Source organism: Acomys russatus, chromosome 16 (assembly GCF_903995435.1).
Source record: "Acomys russatus chromosome 16, mAcoRus1.1, whole genome shotgun sequence".
Classification (NCBI taxonomy): domain Eukaryota; kingdom Metazoa; phylum Chordata; class Mammalia; order Rodentia; family Muridae; genus Acomys; species Acomys russatus.
The window spans coordinates 41,130,351-41,149,574 of record NC_067152.1 but is presented as its reverse complement, the minus strand read 5'-3'; the positions used below and the strand labels follow the sequence as shown (position 1 = coordinate 41,149,574).

The window sequence follows — 19,224 nt, the reverse complement described above, 5'->3', positions numbered from 1 at the left end:
CTTGTGAGCTAGAGTTTCCCCATGTAGCCTTGGCTGTCTTGAAACTCATTAAGTAGACCAGGCTGGCCTTGAACTCACAGACATTCACCTGCCTCTGCTTCCCAAGTACTCGGATGAAAGGCAAGAGCCATAACACCCATTGAATGCAGACAAATCTTGGTGTTGAAGGCACCATTGGGTGCTTGGCCTGGGTCAATCCTGAGGCAGCCTTCCTTGTTTTGTACAAGTCAGTTTAAAGTTATATTCATAAGTGTGTAGAGACTCCAAAGCTCAGAGGAGCCCAGGCAGCTATCAGTTCCAGGCTGATGGTTTCAAATGGCTTTGCAGCACCGTTCACACAAGCACTGCAACCTTGCAGCCATCAGCTCATGCCTGGTAGACGCAGGGAGTACACAGACCTTGTGCCACCTTGTGTGTGAACCCACACCCACACATGCATGCATAAACAGAGCTAGGGATGATGCTAAAGGGCTGGTTTACCACACAAATCAAGGAGAGACACAGGTATCACCTATCGGTCAGTGCATGTTCAAGAGACAGTCACAAAAACACCACCACTTTTAGCTACAACATGACACGTTTGGCAGCTTCCACAGAAACAGGCTTCCTCACCCCAAGCTGTTACAGAGGGTCCACAAAGTCCTTGCTCTTTGGTCCAGTTCAAGATGCTGGGGGAGGAAAACGGGGTCAATCAGGTACAAGGCTGCAGAAGCAGTCATACCAGCTGCTGTCTGTTCAGCCCGGCTTAGATGCTGCAGCCTCAAACCTCCTGGGAGAAGGGGGGGGCCACATGCGGCCCAGCTGTGGGAGAGACACTGGGCGAAGCTACTTGTGGGAACAGGAACAGCAACCGCCACCCCTCAACCACAGCACAGGACCCTGCATCCTCCTGCCTTGGAGGCTCTGTTCATAGGACTGTGGGTCCTCTGGCAACGTTAGTCTATACTCCAAACCTCAGTTCAACACACCAATGCTGAACTCTCCTCCAACCTCAAGGAGTGTCTAGGTCAGGGAAGAATGGTCAAAGCAACTGTCAGCGTCCGGCAGGGCACACGCAGGCCGAGCCAGGGCGCAGCTCAGGACGAGCCTTCTCCCTCTGCTCCATCTTTTTGCATCTAGACGTTTCAGGGAGCTAGAGCTTCCTGCTTCTCCTCAGTTCTCCACAAGGCTCCAGCCAGGGACCCATCCCAGATGCTGTCGTGAAGGTCTGTCATAACACTGGCTAGGAAACAAAAGCAGGTTTCTGAAAAGGGGCCGTGCGGCCAGACGCCCACTGTCGTCGTCCAGGCGGGAGGGGCTCCTCTGGCTCTGGCCAGACACCACTTCTCCAGGACCAGGTGCAGCTTTGCTTTGCAGTAGCTCGTTACTGTACAGGTGCAGGATATCCCCTCGCAGCTGCTCGGCCGATCACTCTCTTGCCTCAGGGTTCTGGAACTTCAGATTGTCTGCTTACATCCGAGAGCCTCTCTCCTGAAGAATCTAAGAGTGGAAGATGGACAAAGACAGAGTCAGCCGAGCAACTGCTGAGGGAGCCAAAGGCCCACGGGTGCAGCGAGGCCCAGAGGTAAAATATGTGTTCAACCTGGGGAAGGCTGGGTCCCCAGCACCAGTACTGGGTGCAGGACTCAAATCACTGGCTACAGCTGGTGACAGTGTCGTGTGTGCTTGTGGGGAACCGTGCAGGAGGAAAAGGGAATCATGGCTGTCAAGGAACAAGGCAGACATGCCTGGCTGAGTCTAGCAACACGGAGAAGTGCCATCAGTGCAAGCCCCAGCCTCTTCACCATCCTAACCAGGCTGTTCCCATCACTGCTTTACAAATCCAGAGAACTGACTGCGTGTGTGTGCGTATGTGTGCATGTGCGTGTGCAATGCCTGTGCTGGGGTGGGGTTCATGCTGCTGTGGTGGCCAGGGTGGAAATCAGGCATCTTCCTCAGCTGCTCTCCATCTGCTTTATGGTCTCTTTTTGGAGACAAGGTCTCTCCCTGAAGCTGGAGCTCGCCGTCTCCTCAGCCCTACAAATCCTGATTTAAATCCAGCATCTGAGAGGAGACAACACTGTGGCTGCGGAAGGAGTGGAAGGAACCCAGCAGCAGCTCAGTAAAGCTGCAGAGTCTGCGTACAGAGGAGGCAGGGGACAGCCTGAGGAGGCAGGGGACAGCCTGAGGAGGCAGGGGACAGCCTGAGGAGGCAAGGGACAGCCTGGGAAGCCAGGTCCTACCTTGGCCTTTTCGCTTGGCTCTATGACAATGCCGTTGGTAGAATTATTTAGTTCTCTGGAGACAACACAGAGGAATTCTGCCTGGTCTTCATTTCCGTAGTTATAGGAAGAGCCAATGCTGATAAGCTGGCAACACAAGGAGACCGTGACTGTCAACCATATAAACACGGACCGTAAAACACTCAAGTGCCAAGCCAGGCATGGTGGCACACACCTTTGATCCCTGCACTCTGGGTAAAGAGTTAAACAGATCTCTCTCAGTTTGAGGCTAGCCTGATTCGCATTGTTTCAGGGAAGCCAGGACTATTTAGTGAGACCTTGTCTTAAAAAACCAACCAAACCCAATAAAAAGGCACCCAGTGCCACACAAGTCACATCCGCTCTAACTAGACTTTGTAGTTTTACGCTTCAAAGGATAAAAGTTCTCTGGGGACAACCAAAGTCCAGGGACTAAGTGGATCCTAATCTAGGTACCACCATGGATAAAGGTCTGTCCATCCTTGTCCCCCACCCCCAGGGCCAAACACCATCCCAAAGGCAGCAGGAGCATCACTGGGTCACTGCTATGTCAACATGAGGTCAGATGAGCAAGAGAGTACTTGCTCGGCCCCCCGCTGTTGCCACTGGTGCTCTCTGCAGACCAGAGACTGGAACATTGAGAGAACTGGGAAGTCCCAAGCAAGCGAACCACCCTGCAGCCACCAAAGCCACACGCCATGGTACTTGAAACCCTCTTGGAGAAACACCCTCAGCATGTAAGTTTCAATTGGAAGTCTGCATGTAGAGAAGCCTGGCAGAGAGCAAGTGCAGCCTCACAAGCTCTCCTGCGGCAAGGCTGCAGCGTCTTTGGACAACTTCACATCACACCTTGGATGCAAGAAGAATAGATTTCATTTTCCCTCAGGACATTAGCAAGATGCCATACGAGGACTGGAGGTACAGGTCTCCAGCAGGCCACTTGCCTAGACTTTGTGAGGCCACGGGTTCAAGCCCTAGGTCTACGATAACATAATAAGTAACATTTTAAATTATCCAATACCTTCATAAAGAATAGTCACATATCTACTTTAAAATAACCTGATTAAGATTATGCATCAGGGCGCTGGAGAGATGGCTCAGTGGTTAAGAGAACTGCCTGTTCTTCCAAGGGTCCTGAGTTCAATTCCCAGCAACCATATAGTGGCTCACAACCATCTACAATGTGATCTGATGCCCTCTTCTGGCCTGCAGTTGTACATGCAGGCAAAACATTGTATACAGAATAAAAATACTAAAAAAGAAAAAAAAGAAAAAGAAAAAAAGATTATGCATCAGGAAAAACAGTTGTGACAATAAACCCTGTGCAGCACTTGGCTCCCCATGTGACGGGGCTGACTCTGCAGTGGGGACAGCGGGAGCTCTCCCTCTAGCTATAGCCTAACAGCCTCTACGCAAGCTGCGGCTTTGGTTTTGTAAGTGAGCGTCAGTGAAGCTGGCTCTGCGGCTCCATGTAAACACAGTCACCTCCACACAAAACCACATTCCCTCTATTGGAGCTCGGCTTCAGTTGAGGCAAGAGGAGATGGATGAGGCTGCCATCTACTGGAAGAACACGGTAAAAGCCAGATTCTCAGGGGCTTTGTTTTAGCACAGAGTTAAAAGACAGGAAGGGGAGAGAGTGCTGGGAAAGGATGGCGGCACACGCCTGTGTCTGGTCCCTCCTAGCACACCTGAGATCCATACATCCAGTTGTTGAAGCCAGTCTTCTTTAGGACTCTCAGAATGATGTCAGCCATGCACTTCTGAAAGGAAATTTCTGAGGCAAAGAAAAGCAATGGGAGCTGGCGTGGTGGTGTGCGCCTTTAATCCCAGCCTGGTCTACAAAGCAAGTCCAGGACAGCCAGGGCTACAAGAGAAACCCTGTCTCAGAAAACAACAAAAAGAACAAAACCAAAGCAAAGCAAAGCAAACTCTAAATGTGAAGCCAAGAGATGTGGTCCCCTTCCACCCTTCAGTTATCATATGCCACTGGGCAAGCACTGCACACCGAGGAGCTCTTTCCCAATTTTGAAATGGGGTCACACCGCCTCATCCACTCCCACTCCCAGGGCTACCTACTGGCTGTCCTGGCTCCTTGGGATCAAGTGCTGGGGTCATTTCTCTTTGAGAAATATACCTGTTCGAATTTCCAGCCGTCAGACATGGTGGAGACCATCTGAGTGAGCTCCTCCTCCTGACACTGCAGGACCCTGTACACGTGCTTCACGGGGCCCTGCAAAGAAGAGGCACACTAGGAGGACCACAGCATCGGGGCCCCACTGCCCAAAGCTGCCTCGGGGGGTTCTCGGATCACCCACAGCCCCAAGGATATGAACCAATGCATACAATAACCCTGATATGCAGAGGGACAGCTTCTGTGACCAGTCACTGACCAGGAAAGTCACTTCTCCACCCCAGAGGGCTTCTCTGTGTGGCCCTGGCTGTCCTGGACTCACTCTGTAGACCATGCTGGCCTCAAACTCAGAGATCCACCTGCCTTGGCCTCCCAAGTGCTGGGATTAAAGGTGTGCACCACTGTGCCTGGCTGAAAGTCACTTTTTATATGTGATTTGGATGTTAAAATACACACCATATTTTGGTGCTCCAGACTGGATATAAGTAATTATGGCCATGACCTTTATGAAAATCACTTTTGTTTATGTGTGTGTGTGTGTGTGTGTGTGTGTGTGTGTGTGTGTGTGTGTGTGTGTATAGCATGTGTAAGGCTAAGGTTACAGGTGGTTGTGAGTCTGGGTGCTGGGATAATGGCATATACCATCACACCTGGCACGTGTGTCCAAAATGTCCTGGAATTCACCCTATATCCCAACCTGGTCTCAAACTCCTAGTTCTGCCCCTGCTTCAGTTTCCCATATGCTGGTATTATGGTATGCCACCTGCCAATGGGAAATGTGTATTAATATATCATCATAGTAAGGAGAAAACACATACTGTACTCATTAGTCCCCTTTGCTGATGCTACCAGGAAGCTGTCAATGCTGAACAGCACATTTCTCTTACAGAGGTGAGGTATGATAGGAACTAAACATCTGTTTGTTTGCACTCCTGCCGAGGTTCCCAGCCCCCTAGGACTTCCTGAGTGACAAATGGAGCACATTTGTAAACACAGCAGTCAGAGGGCTGAGCCAGGAGGCCCGAGAGCCCAGGCTGGGGCTGCACGAAGAGGCTGCGAGTCAGAACACCAAGAAACAAAAACTGTCTTTCGGGGCTGATGGCGTGGGCGGCTCAGCAGTGCCACTGTCTAGCATTTGTGAGGTCCTGGCTCCACCCCAAGCACCTTAAAAGACAAAACAGTAAACTGCAGAGCAGCTGCTACTCACAGCCCTAAGGTGGCGCATGCTGTTCTCTGTGAATATACACAAATCCCCCACAATCCCCTTTGATAGGACCGATCAGGTTTATATTACAAAATTCAGGGCATCCCAGAAGATAGTGGCTAGAGTACGCAAAGTCTCTAAGATCTACACCGCCATTAACCCCCTTGGTTCTCCTCCAGAGTCAGCCCACTAGTGCTCCAAGAAGAACCAAGACTAACTACAAAAATAAATAAATAAAAATAAATAAATTAGGAACAGAAAAGTACTTAGAAAGGTGGCAGTCACTAGGAGCTAAGTAGGAGCTAAGAGGCCATGGCAAACAGGAGCTTAGAGCCCCCACCTCTTAGGCTCTGCCTGAAGGCCTGCCGGGTACAACCGACAGTGCACAATTTCAAAGAGGTAATATCTGGAAATCTACAGTCAACTGTAGCTTAGCAGCTTGTGGACAAAGGAAGAGGGTGCTTTGATTATCAACCCATTTCTCAGAGGTCACTACACGAAAAGGACAGATGAAACATCAATCAGCATCAAAAGGCCTTGACATTCCTGGAACAAAAAGCTTCCAACTGGGTTTCAAGCTTTAAGCTCTCAGAGTCTAGAGGACTAATTAAGCTAATTGCTGCCATCAAACAGAAATCCTAGGATGCTCTCAAGGGATCAGCTAATGGCTGAGAATGCAGAACACTCAGGCTCCATGATTGGGAGGGCTTCAGATTACACAACCAGGTGCCCTCCAAACATCTACCAAGCAGTCCAGTCTACTTTAGGCTGTGGGAACTGGGGATAAAGCTAGACCCCCTAAGCATCTACTTATTACATAGCTACACAGGGAGAGGTGCCATGGGAATGTAAGGTGGCAGGGACAGACAACACACGGTCTTAGTTCATGTCTCTGCTTGTGGATATCAACAAGAAGCCTTCTTACATGGCCAGAATAAGTCTCCCATCTCTGCAAATGCCTGAGAGAAATGGCTGAGCAAATCTGACTGCCTTAGTGACAGACTAAGGCAAGAGCCACTCCTGTGCCACCAGACAGGGGTCACGAAGAGCACAGCCTGGCAGTGCTGCAAACCTGGAGTCTGCTCTCTCCTGCTGGACTCCAGCGTTCTTGGGAGCAAGGGCTGAACACAGCCCAGCAGCTGCTCGCCATGCGATGAGTGACATGCGTAGCAGCTAAGTGTGCCCTACCAGCTGCCCTCCCCTTACAGTGGCATTTGTGTTATCACTGAGTTAATATGAAAATCCAGATGCTGTAATAAAAAGAGGCTGCACGTCATTTTCTCAGCAGCACGATTCACAGACGGTTTCAGGTGATTGCAGAAGTTGGATGTGAGACCACAGCTTAAAGACAGTCCCAGGAAAGGGCTCATGCGAGCGAGGCTGTGGGCTTCCCATGGAGGGGACAGATGCTCCATCGGTAAGAATGAGCTTTCTGGTTCCGGCAATCCCAGCACTACAGAAGACGAGGCAGCACAAGACCAGGCTGGGCTACAACCTGGAGGACAAGCCTTGGCCCTCAATGGCCTGGGCTCCTCCCGTTGCCACACGGGGCACAGCAGCAGCGTCCTAAGGGGTGGGCTCTTCTGTTCTCTCTGCTACTCTCATTCAGTCCCTTCCTCTGACACTCTGGCCCTCCAGCCCTGAGGAGAATGGCATCCTCTCACAGCGCAGACAGAGCCCCCAGGAGAGGTTCTGTCCTTGCAGTTCTAGACACCTTACTTGTGAAGTTCTGTTCTCATTGTCACGTATCCTCTCCTTAACCAGGCGCACGAGAGATGCGATGTTGTAAAACTCTGCTTCTTCCAGCACACCTAGAAGAGACGTGTGAGCCACCAGGAAACAGCATGGCAAGGCTTGTCTTCGAACATGCATCTCATCTCCCCTTCAGCCTCGGAATTATATATAGGGCATGTCCATAACCGTCCCCACACTAAATAAATCAAGCACCAGGGGTTTCTTTGCACCCGCCCCCATCATCCCTCATGCTTCCTCCTGGCACCTGCTCATTAGATGTCCATATGTCACCTTGTTCCTGGAACCTGTCACACAGGATAACTCCTGATCCTGCAGTACTTACCTGTTTTCCCTAAAAAGAGCTGGTGGGTAAGCGCATGTATATAAACTTAAGAATTTAGTACCCGGCGTGGTAGCACATGCCTATAATCCCAGCACTCGGAAGGCAGAGACAGACGGATGTTTATGAGTTTGAGGTCAGTCTGGACTACAAAGTGAGTCCAGAACAGCCAAGACTGCACAGAGAAACCTTGTCTTGAAAAGAAAAAAAAATAATAAGATAATTATTATCTGAGCAAGACTAAAAGGCAGTGAGGGATGGGCAGCTGCAGAATGTTTACCTAGGGAGGCCTGATCCCCAGCTGACAGAAAGGGGTGTGTGCGCGTGCGTGTATGTGGTGTGTGTGTGTGTGGTATGTGTCTGTGTGGTGTGTGTCTGTGTGGTGGTGGTGGTGAGCAATCCTTGACTCCTCTCATGGTAATCAAAACCAAAGCTCTTAGAGTAACTATGGGATGTATGCTCCTGCATCAGAAAAAATGCTCTAATGAACATTACTATAACAATTGACAAGCTGATAAGACAATGCAGATAAATAATCAATATTACGTTTCCTGAGTTGTTAACAGGATTGTGCCAGGTTCCTGTCTTTAGAGTAACACAGAGAATTATTAAGGCATGAAATCTGCCATCTATTCTCAGTCAGAAATAAAAACTCTCGGGACGACGAGGGACGAGAGGCGGGTGGAAGAGATGACTGGCAGGAGGACACGAAGTTCAACAGTGGAAGAAAACATAACAAAAACTGTCCAAAACTGGTGAATCTTAGTAAAGGGAACTTTGTATTATTCATGCCTTTTTCTTTAGCTCCAAAATTATTTGAAAATAAAGTGTTTTAAAGGTTATTTTTATCAGGCAGGGGTTAAGAGCACTTGTTCTTTTTTTTTGGGGGGTTTTTTTGAGACAGGGTTTCTCTCGTAGTCCTGGCTGTACTGGATTTATTTTGTAGACCAGGCTGGCCTCGAACTCCCAGAGATCTGCCTACCTCTGCCTCCTGAGTGCTGGGATTAAAGGCGTGCTCCACCACACATGGCCACTTGCTATTCTTGTAGAGGACCCAGGTTAATTCCTAGCGTCCACATGATGGCTCACAACCATCTGTAACTCCAGTGCCAGAAGCTTTGACACCCTCTTCTGGCAGGCACACTTGTGGTGTACAGATAAAACATTCATACATGTAAGTTAAAATAAACATTTAAAATAAAAATATTTTTATCAAGCCATGCCTGGTAGTGCATACCTGTAATCCCAGAACTCTGGGAGGCAGAGGCAGGCAGATCTCTGTGAGTTGGAGGCCAGCCTGGTCTAGGACAGCCAAAGCTGTACAGAGGAAACCCTGTCTCAAAAACCAAAATAAACAAACAAACAAATAAATAATTACTTATTTATTTTTGTTAGGTGTGGTGGTGCATGCCTTTAGTCTCAGCAGAGGCAGATGGGTCTCTGAGTTTGAGGTCAGCCAGGCCACATACTGAGACTCTTATCTTAAAAAACCAAAGAAGCCATATTTATCTATTTGTACGGCTGGGAAGGGCAAGAACACGGAGGCCAGAGGACAATTTGCTGTAATGGATCCTTTTCTTCCACCTTGTGGGTGCCAGGGACTGAACTCAAGTTATCAGGGTTGGCAACCTCCTGTTGGCTCAGCATAAGTCTTTTTATTAAAGGCAAAAAAGACTGTCAGTCTAGCTCGTAGGATACTGAGCATGTGGAATTTATTACGTTTTTTTTCTATTACTTATATATGGATCTGAAATGTGTTTCCCTCCCACAGGGTTTCTCTGTGTGGGCTTATCTGTCCTGGAACTCGCACGGAAGACCAGAGTGGCCTCAAGCTCCAAAATCCACCTGTCTCTGCCTGCAGAGTGCTGGGATTAAAGACATGAGCCAACACTGCCAGCCATGATGTTTTAAAAGGCTGTTTATACACCAGCTCCCTTCAGGGAGAAAGAGTAAGTGAGAAAAGGGGTGTGAGGAAGAGAATGCCCAGCACGCAGTTCCTCTCTGCTGACTACAGGGCTGTCTTTAAGCCATTAGTGAGGATGGCCGCCACAAGCTTCTCTACCCCGAAGTAATGGTTCTAGATCAGGGGCCCTGGATTTAGTAAAGGACCCCAAATTTCCACTGGATGCCTCCAGAAAGACCAGGCAGGCCTTTGACATAGAGGACCAGACCCACTTACAACCCGAATGCCCTACAAAGCAACCACGACACGGCAGCCAGCGACACGGCTGCCAATGGGCTGGGGAGGGAATCAGGTCAGCTGCATACCTCACAGGGAAGCCTGAGACCAGAGTCTTAAGGAAATGAGGTCAGGCCTTTAGTAATATTATTTTTGCAAGTCCAAAGGAAAATGGAAAAATAAAAATAACTGAACTCCAGTGAAGTGGCACTTCAGGCTACGGGCATTCACCGCCAGTGAATCAAGTACACACGAAAGGACTGTGACAGTTCTGCAAATCTGCGAAGCAGAGCAGCCTGGCTCCCCACTACTGTGGCCGAACAGAACCTGTGCAGTGTCCTTCAAGGCTCCCGGACAAGCCTGGGGACTGGAGGCCTCCTGCCTACTTGCACTAACTCACATATACAAAGCCCAGGGAGGATCCCACACAAAACTGAAGTCTGCAAAGCCGTTTTAATCAGTTGGGAGTTCAAAACCACCCAGTGAGGTCTCCTTACCTTCTTCTGCCAACTCCTTGGTAATGATGAGTTTTCCATGGCGGAGGTAGTTCAGGATAGGACCAAAGTAGGTGGGGTCTCTGTCAATCAGATATGCTCCAGTCTCGTCCTGCCAACCAAGCACAAGTGAGTACTGTGACCCTCTCAGAAACAGTCTCTAGATAGCATTTCCCCCTCATCTGTCAGTGCACTCAGGCAACATATTTTTTTCTTTTCTTTTCTTTTTTTGGGTTTTTCAAGACAGGGTTTCTGTGTGTAGTCCTGGAATCACAGTGTGGACCAGGCTGGCCTCGAACTCAGAGATCCACCTGCCTCTGCCTGCCAAGCTCTGGGATTAAAGGGACAGATTCTTTATTTATGTATTTACTTTAGTGACCCTGTTTTGCTACAGTTGCGTATTTTAAACTCTTGGCAAGAGGCTGGCTTTAAGATCATTTCAGGTCAGTGTCATTCTTAGACACACGGGTCATCCCCATTAGGCCCACAATCATTTAACATTCTTCTGTAGGATGCCAGCTACGGGGGACAAAGGAAACAACACAGCTGTGTGTTGACCATTTTGATTTCTTCATTGCCCCTGGACTACATTCCTAATTCTAAGAAAACCTCCGTTCTATTGGCAACTCTCCTGAGCCCTAGGCCAACATCAGTGGGAGTCCGCATTGCCAGCTGTAATCTCACACACCCTAGCTGTGCCCAGAGGAAGCGCGGTACTGCCAGGACTTGGCTCAGAGTAGCTTTAATCCTTCTCATCTTTACAGTAAAAGAAACAAGAAACTAGCTTCTGTGGCCATAAGGAAGATTTAGGGTATGTAAAAATAAGTCTCTATAAACAGGAGTTCTAGAATCTCTTCAGTTTGGAAGGATTGGATTCCCATCAGAGAACAGACGAAACTGCTAAGTGTCCATGCAAGTCTGTTAACCAGGGGAGCGCTTTATGGCATGGGGAGCAGGGTAAGCTACAGCCAGTGATGCATTTGAGAATCAAAGATGAGCCTGTAAAAGTTACAGTGCAAAATGGCAATTAATGGCATGTCTTGCCACCCCGCAACCCTTTGATTAGCGGTTTAACATCATTCCTCTGTCTACACATGCTCTGGGTTCTAACGAGTCAGCTTAGATTTTCATAGACAAATGCAATCATCTTTCCAGGGAATGCATTTACTTCCAAAAAAATGTGTCAAAAACGGTGACTATTACCGCATGCAAGGTCTGCCACCAGGATTTTAACACCGCCACAAGCAGTTCCTGTGGTGGACGCTATCGTTAAGGCCCAAGTTTACCACCACTTTGCACGGGGATGGCACAGGACCTGAGTCTTGGGAAAGTGACAAAGAAATGGTCATTCACCCTGACCCAGTTCCGAACGCATCTGACACCAGCAGCGGGGGCGGGGGGCGGCTGTACGAGAGCCAGGGATAAACTCATGCAGATCTGAGAAGGTGGGAACCTCAGGAAGGACAGAGAATGTGAGGGGAGTACGAAAGGGGCTCCGGTGGACGCAGGTGGACAGCGTCCGAAGGAGCGAAGAGGGCGGGGCGAGAAGGGAAGCTGGAGTGTGCCTGAAGATGGGGGGGGGGGGGGGGGGGGGAGAAGCTCATTCAGAGGTGGCAGGTGCTAACCCCTGGGGCGAAAGGGGACTGAAGTACGGGTTTGCCGGACCTGCTGGAGGGAAGCGCGTCCCTGACATCGGGACACTAGCCAGGAAGGGGTCCCAAAGCCCGGGGGCGCGCCCGAGGGCGGGGCGCACCTTGTCCGAGTCCAGCTCCGGGTCCTCCTGGCAGCACAGGCGGCAGAGGAAGGACTTGGGCTCCCGGCCTAGGGTCTGTCTGGTGGTCACGAAGTAGGTGCCGCCTACGTTAAGCCGGACCCAGCGGGCCGCCCCGCCGCCCCCCGCCCGCTCCGGAGGTCCGGGCCCCGGCTCCAGTGGCTGCGCGACGGCGGCGGGCTGGCGGCCGTGTCCGCGGGGTGTGGGGCCGGCCGGCCGAGGGCTGGGGGGTCCGCGGCCCGAGCCTCCGCCGTCGCCCACCGCACTCCCGCCACCCCCTCCCAGCCCCGCAATCGCCGGGTCCAGCTGCAGTTCCGCCATCTTGGGCCGCCGCTGCCCGCGCGCCGCCGGGCCGGCCCATTCCTCGGCAGGGAGAGCCGGGCCGGCCCATCGGCGGGGGTGGGGCCGGGGGAAAGGGACGGGAGCGCCCCCAACCAGCAGAGACCCCGACGGCGCAAGCGCTGTGCCCGCCCTTGAGGGCGGGACTTCCTGTTCCTGTACCCATGATCATTGGCTGATGTATAAGATAAGCCCCGCCCGTTGCGTTTTCGGATTGGCCGAAGGGAGAACTTCCGTCAATACACTTCCGTTCCTTGCTGCGGGAGACACCGCTCTGCCGGGGTCGGTGAAGGTGAGTGGGTTTCGAGGTATTGGGTCCGATTCTCGAGGGCTCTTCTGCGTTAGATTCCAGACCTCGCTTCATCGCTTGTTCCGCCTCCGTGGAGGACGTCGGGCCTCAGAGCTGCCCTGCTGGCCGAGCGCCCGAGGTCACTGCTTTGCCCTGTTCCCCCTCGCGCGGCTGGGGCCTGCCAGTGGCATGGCCGTGACTGGGCCGAACACGATTAGTTAAGATCCACAAACCATAGATCACACTGTGTGGCGACCTCAGAAGTGCAGTTTAGGGGTTGGGGAGACGTCACATAGTCATGGTGATAAGCTTTCAGAGGGGGCAGAACGCCCAGCAGGCTCCAACGCTATGTCCTCCTCTCCCAACGGAGGGTTATGCGCATTTCTAGTGGGTAATACTGTGGTTTACCGCTTGGTCGGATAACTAGTAGTCATTGCTGTGCTCTTTACCTGTTTCCATGTGAGCAGGCCGGCTAATCTGAGAAACCACCAACGCTACAGATTAACCAAGTAACAAAGTCTTGACTACTGCGTTCCCCTAGTGCACTTATCGGTGTCTTTAGTTAACCTGACAGCTGCCTTAGCCTCTTCCCATCTAGAGACATAAGCTGTTCTGGGGCGGGAAGGAAGGAAGGAAGGGGACCGGCTAATGACAACGTTGATCATTAGGAAGGTAGCTTAGAGCTTGTATAGACGGTTACCACTGGCCGTGCTTATTTTCTGTTTTTTGTCTTGTTTTGGTGTAAGGACAGCTGCAGTCACTCTTTCTTCTCACTGTCATTTGTGTAAAATGCCTCTGAACGTGCATTGGACAATATGACATGAGTTATGAAGGGTCAAGTGAGTGGCAGGGGTTAACAACCCCTGACGTCTGTGTAAAACTAGGACAAATTGATGCCTACAGTTTTCACTCTTTTTTTTTTTTTTTTTTTTTTTTTTTTTTTTTTTTTTTTGTTTTTCGAGACAGGGTTTCTCTGTGTAGCCTTGGCCGTCCTGAACTAACTTTGTAGACCAGGCTGGCCTCGAACTCACAGTGATCCGCCTGCCTCTGCCTCCCGAGTGCTGGGATTAAAGGCGTGCGCCACCACGCCCGGCTCTTTTTTTTTTTTAACAGCTCTTTCTGCCAATTTGCACATGAGGAAATTTTGTCTGCCGTTTTTGAAGCCTTATCAGATTTTCTGTGTAAAATTTCTGTATGGTGGATAGAGTCAGTGGCTAAAACACTGTGGTTATTTAGCTTTTGTGCAGTTTATGATGTCCTTCAGCAGGGTTTGCAAAGACACATACGGAGCAAAAAGTAGAAATGGGTTTCTAAAGGTAAAGGGTTGGAGTAGAGGAAGGGCAGCCTAGTAAGAAATTATATATTATATTCTGTGTTATGCAGCTTTATTTATTGACTTATTGAGGCAGACTCATGTATTCCAGGGTGGCCTTGAATTCACTGTGTAATCAAGGATGACTCTGAACATTAAATTCTGTCAGCTTATGTGGTGCTGGAGAACGCAGGGCTTTGTCCGTGCCTGGCAAGCATTCTAACAACTAAACTGCATCCCTAGCCCCGTTTCTGGCTAAGTCCCTTATCTGTTGCATACCCTACCAGATACGTAGGTGATGCTGGCTTGTCTCTTAAAGACTTGTGTTTCCCTGAGATGCTCTCCTTCGGGGATTCTCTCCAAGACGCCGTATAATATGACCTGTTTGTTTTCTAGGATCCCAAGATGGCTGGGCGTAAACTTGCTCTAAAAACCATTGACTGGGTAGCTTTTGGGGAGATCATACCCCGAAACCAAAAGGCAATTGCAAACTCCCTAAAGTCCTGGAGTGAGACCCTCCACACCAGGTCAGTGTGTTGTGAGAAGGAGTCTGTTCCCCATACTTGTCACTGCACCTGGAAGCAATGTTTTGGCATTTGTTACATTTACGTAGTATGTATGTGAGTGGGTATCTGCCACTGTGTATGGACGTCAGAGGAAAAATTGTGGGACTTGGCTTTCTGCCTTCTACCATGTGAGTTACCAGGTCTTGAACATGTCCTCAGGCTCAGCAGCAAGGGCCTTTACCCACTTAGCCTCTTGTGAGCCCTGTGTAGGGGTTTCAATAGTCTGGTAAAGAAATCGATGTGTTTTGCAAATAAAAGCATTTTTGGCATTCTTGTGGTGGCCCTTGAGGGAAAAGTGTGCTGGTATTCCAGTGTGATGAGGGACAGGGAGATTGCTGTGTGAGCAGTGTCTTGCTCACTCCAGGCCTGACTTTTACTTTCCCATATGAGCAGGTTGGCTAATCTGTCTGAGACACCCCCAGCGATCGACTGGGCTTACTACAAGGCCAATGTGGCCAAGGCGGGCTTGGTGGATGATTTTGAAAAGAAGGTGAGCCTTCACATAGTTAAAGCTCTATCTTGTAAGGGGGTGGTGGGTTGGGAGGAAAATGGGTGTGGCCAAATGCCTCATGGTGGGTTTAGTGAGCACCTGTAAAGTATCAGAGTCCAGTCACTCCACAGTGCAAGGGAGCCTTGCTCCTGGGAGCTAAAAGGCTGCTAGGACTAGCTCTCCTCCTGAATTCCCCTTTAGTCTCCTTTTTATAACCTAACATGTTTTTCTTTTTTCACTCCCCTGGCCCTTCTGTCTCCCCGCTCCTCTATTAAAAAAATAATAATTTTATGTGTACGGGTATTTTGTCTACATATATTTCTGTGCACCATTGCATGGCTGGTGCCAGAAGCAGCTGGGTGAGGAAATTAGATGCCCTGGAATTAGAGTTATAGACTTCCCCCACCCTCTGTGTAGCCCCGGCTGTCCTAGACTTGCTTTGTAGACCAGGCTGGCCTTGAACTCACAGCGATCCACCTGCCTCTGCCTTCCTGAGTGCTGGGATGAAGGGTGTGTGCCACCATGTCCGGTTGAGTTATAGACTGGTTTGAGCTGCCATGTGGGTGCTGGGAATTGAACCTGGGTCCTTTGGAACACTAGTCAGTGCTCTTAAGTGCTGAGCCATCTCATCAGCCCCATCAGTGATGTCTTCTTTCCATATCTGCACATTAAGTGCAATAATACGTCTCAGTATCCAGAGTACATTTGCTTATTCATGTGAAGATGCTTCTAGAAGGCCTGCTGTGTGTGGCTTAGCATACAGTGCCAAGGCTGTAACCCTAAATAATCTCCTAAAGGACCATTTCTACCTTTGTAACTCAAGATTCCTGCCACTAAGCCCTGGAGGGTTTTGTGTGAAAAAGAATTTCTTAGACTGCAAGATGCTTAGTGGCTGGTGTTAAGTCTGGTAATCCTTTTCAAACCCCAACTAATGTTTGCTGTGATGAAGAAACGTGGGAGGTCCTCGGGGTGAGTAGTGGCGGGCTGAGGATGCCCTCCAACTCTTCACCACAACACCAAAGAGCCCTGAAGGAACGAGTGTTTCCATGGGGTCCGGGAGGCATAGAGGCTTTCAGTCCTTCAGGCTGCTGGGTGACCTCTCTGTCCTTGCTTATAGTATAACGCCCTGAAGATCCCGGTGCCTGAGGATAAGTACACAGCCCTGGTGAACAATGAGGAAAAGGAGGATGTAAGTACTGGGTGCTTTTCCCCCCCCTCCAAATTTTCTTGGTTTTTGTTTATTTTTTTTGTAAGGCTTCACTGTGTAACCTTGCTTGACCTCAAACTCATGGTGATCTCCTGCCTCAGCCTCCCAAGTGTGTGGATTTTAGGAGTAGGCCACTATGGTCAGACCCTGAGGTTTTCTTGATGACCATTGTATATTTCTTCATAGCAAGGGCAGGTAGTGAATTAAATTGGAGATTAAAGTGTTGTAAGAGTTAAGAAGAATGGATTGCTAATAAATGCAGCAGGATGAATGAATCTAAAAATAATACTGAGTAAAAGAAGCCAGCAAGCCCAGGCTTAGTGGTGTATGCCTCAGTGTCCCAGAACTTGTAGGCAGAAGCAGGCAGATCTCTTGAGTTGAAAGCCAGCCAGAGCTACACAGTGAGGCCCTCCCTGCCTTTATAAAGCTCTAGGAAATGCAATTTATCTTTTCTTTTTTTTTTTTTTTGGTTTTTCGAGACAGGGTCTCTCTGTGTAGCCTTGGCCATCCTGGACTCACTTTGTAGACCAGGCTGGCCTCGAACTCACAGCGATCCGCCTGCCTCTGCCTCCCGAGTGCTGGGATTAAAGGCGTGCGCCACCGCGCCCGGCTGCAATTTATCTTTAGTGACAAACTAAACAGCCTGGGAGGCTGCCTGGGGACAGGTGGGGGTGAGCTGGTAACTACGCCACGGTTTGGAATATGATGACAGTGTGGCCACTGGATACACGATTTTACGGAAGCGCTGTAAATGTGGGTTTCTCGGTGTCATTTTATACCCGACAGATCTGTTAAACACAGGACAACCCTTCAGCATTCAAATACTTAATAGTTACTAAAATACACTCCAGCACTCTGGCAAGCAGAGGCAGGCCGATCTCTGTGAGTTCGAGGCCAGCCTGGTCTACAAAGTGAGTCCAGGACGGCCAAGGCTACACAGAGAAACCCTGTCTTGAAAAACAAACAACAAGGGCTGGAGAGATGGCTCAGAGGTTAAGAAGACTGTGTGTTCTTCCAAAGGTCTTGAGTTCAAGTCCCAGCAACCACATGATGGCTCACAACCACCTATAATAAGATTTGGTGTCCTCTTCTGGCCTACAGCATACCTGTGGCCAGGATCCTGTATAAATAATAAAGAAATAAATCTTAAAAAAAAAAAAAAGAAAAGAAAAACAAACAACAAGACAAAACCTATTTACTTGAAAATACCTCAGGCCAACATTGGGACCTGGCCTGGGAGCACCTACTTTATCTTGACTAGTCAGTGATCAGTCCTAGGCTGCTTTCCTGCCTGGCTGCTTTGTGGGTATTGAGAAAGCTGTAGTTTGTTCTCTACAAAAGCGGTCAAGACTAGACCAGCCCATGCTCTTCTGGGGATGACAGCAGGAAAGCAGCAGGCCTGAGCCCCTCATGCTCAGGGGTCAGGATACAGTTTGGCTTCAGGACAGTTTCTCTTTTTTCTTAAAGATGAAGAACTGTGCTGAGTTCGTGTCTGGATCCCAGGTCAGGATCCAGGGATATGAGAAACAGGTAAGGATAGACCATGGCCTCTTTCTGTCACTGCGCGGCGGTGACCTTCCTTGGCTTCTTGTTTTGATCTCGGTGGCCTTGCCCATTGCCGACAGCTAACACCTTTCTCCTCTTTGTAGCTGGAGAAAATGAAGAACATAATTCCCTTTGACCAGATGACCATTGATGACTTGAATGAAGTGTTCCCAGAAACCAAGCTGGACAAGAAGAAGTACCCATACTGGCCCCACCAGCCCATCGAGAACCTGTGAGGCAGGCCAGGACGGAGCCCCGGCCGCATTGAAATAAAACATTTACACAGTGTTGGCTCTTGTCTTTAAGTAGGTAAACACTTCTGAGGTTGCCCCACCAGAAGCATTTTCTGTGTGGACCTTAAGGGGCAGACTAGGACACCAGTTACTGTGGCCTCGGGGCTGCTAAAGCTTAACAGCAGAGCCAGCGACCACACTGCGGGGAGAACATTCTCTGCAGGTTGTCCTCTGAGCTCTATGTGTGTCCTGGCTCCTAGATCACACATACACAAAATGGAAAGATGAAAAAGTTGAAGTGGTTGGAGCCCTGAGGTCAGGGCCTGTGATCAGTGCACAGCGGCTGAATTAACTATCTTGGGATTCTACTATTCTCACAAGCACCAGGGTTGTTATGAGAATCGTGAGGTAGCCTGCAAAGTTTCTAAATATCTGAGCACCCCATCTCGCCTGCAGCTTAAATCCTGTAGGGAGAGCATGACTAGGGAGGGTCTGCATGCGCAGGCCAGAAACGACAGATTCCATGGAGCAGCAGAGGCTGGCTGAGCATCAGTTTGGTGCCCCTAGGCTGTAGGGTGGGCCCTGGGGGAAGAACCCATAGCTCCTCAGTGAGGTGCCAGTCCCATGACTTAGGGACAACTCAGTGTGGTAGTCTGCTGTTGTGGACATTAAAGGCATAGCTACATGTAAACGTCCCCGAGATCCAGGAACCAGACCTACCTACTACCTTCTGTCTACTTTTGGGGAATAATCTACCGTAGGAGACATTGGATTTGTTTTTAAGGAAACCTCCCCTCCCCTCTTGGTTTTTCGAGATAGGGTTTCTCTGTGTGGCCTTGGCTGTCCTTGAATTCACAGAGATCCGCCTGTCTCTGCTGCTCCAACTGAGATTACAGGTGTGCACCTTTTTTTTTTTAGCAGATTCTTAAAAATGTTCTTGCCTCAGACAAGTCTAGAAAGTATTGCTGTTAACCTTAAGAGTTGAGAGAGTGTAAAGGGTTGTGAGGGCTGTGTGTGGAAGCACAGTGGGTGTGCGGGGTGAGAGCTACTCCCCACTGTTCTGGGTGACATCCCAAAGCTGTATTTATTCTCTTGCACAAGGACCTCAGCAGCAGGAGAGGACGGAGTTGGGCATTTTTTCTGGTAG

At 49.7% G+C, this 19,224-nt stretch overlaps 2 protein-coding genes across 2 annotated transcripts; one reads left to right on the top strand and one right to left on the bottom strand.

The window, feature by feature from the left end:
* Positions 1 to 343: 343 nt before the first annotated feature.
* Kctd2 (potassium channel tetramerization domain containing 2) lies at positions 344 to 12,463 on the bottom strand. The gene is made up of 6 exons (XM_051159025.1): positions 12,079 to 12,463; positions 10,329 to 10,437; positions 7,298 to 7,389; positions 4,378 to 4,473; positions 2,223 to 2,348; positions 344 to 1,479 (listed from the first exon to the last, which is right to left on the bottom strand). The coding sequence occupies exons 1-6, from the start codon at positions 12,415 to 12,417 to the stop codon at positions 1,450 to 1,452; spliced, it is 792 nt and encodes a 263-aa protein (XP_051014982.1). The 5' UTR covers positions 12,418 to 12,463; the 3' UTR covers positions 344 to 1,449.
* Positions 12,464 to 12,660: 197 nt separating this feature from the next.
* Atp5pd (ATP synthase peripheral stalk subunit d) lies at positions 12,661 to 18,132 on the top strand. Its single transcript, XM_051159024.1, has 6 exons — positions 12,661 to 12,727; positions 14,433 to 14,563; positions 14,996 to 15,092; positions 16,210 to 16,281; positions 17,767 to 17,829; positions 17,949 to 18,132. The coding sequence occupies exons 2-6, from the start codon at positions 14,442 to 14,444 to the stop codon at positions 18,078 to 18,080; spliced, it is 486 nt and encodes a 161-aa protein (XP_051014981.1). The 5' UTR covers positions 12,661 to 12,727; positions 14,433 to 14,441; the 3' UTR covers positions 18,081 to 18,132.
* The last annotated feature ends 1,092 nt before the right edge of the window (positions 18,133 to 19,224 follow it).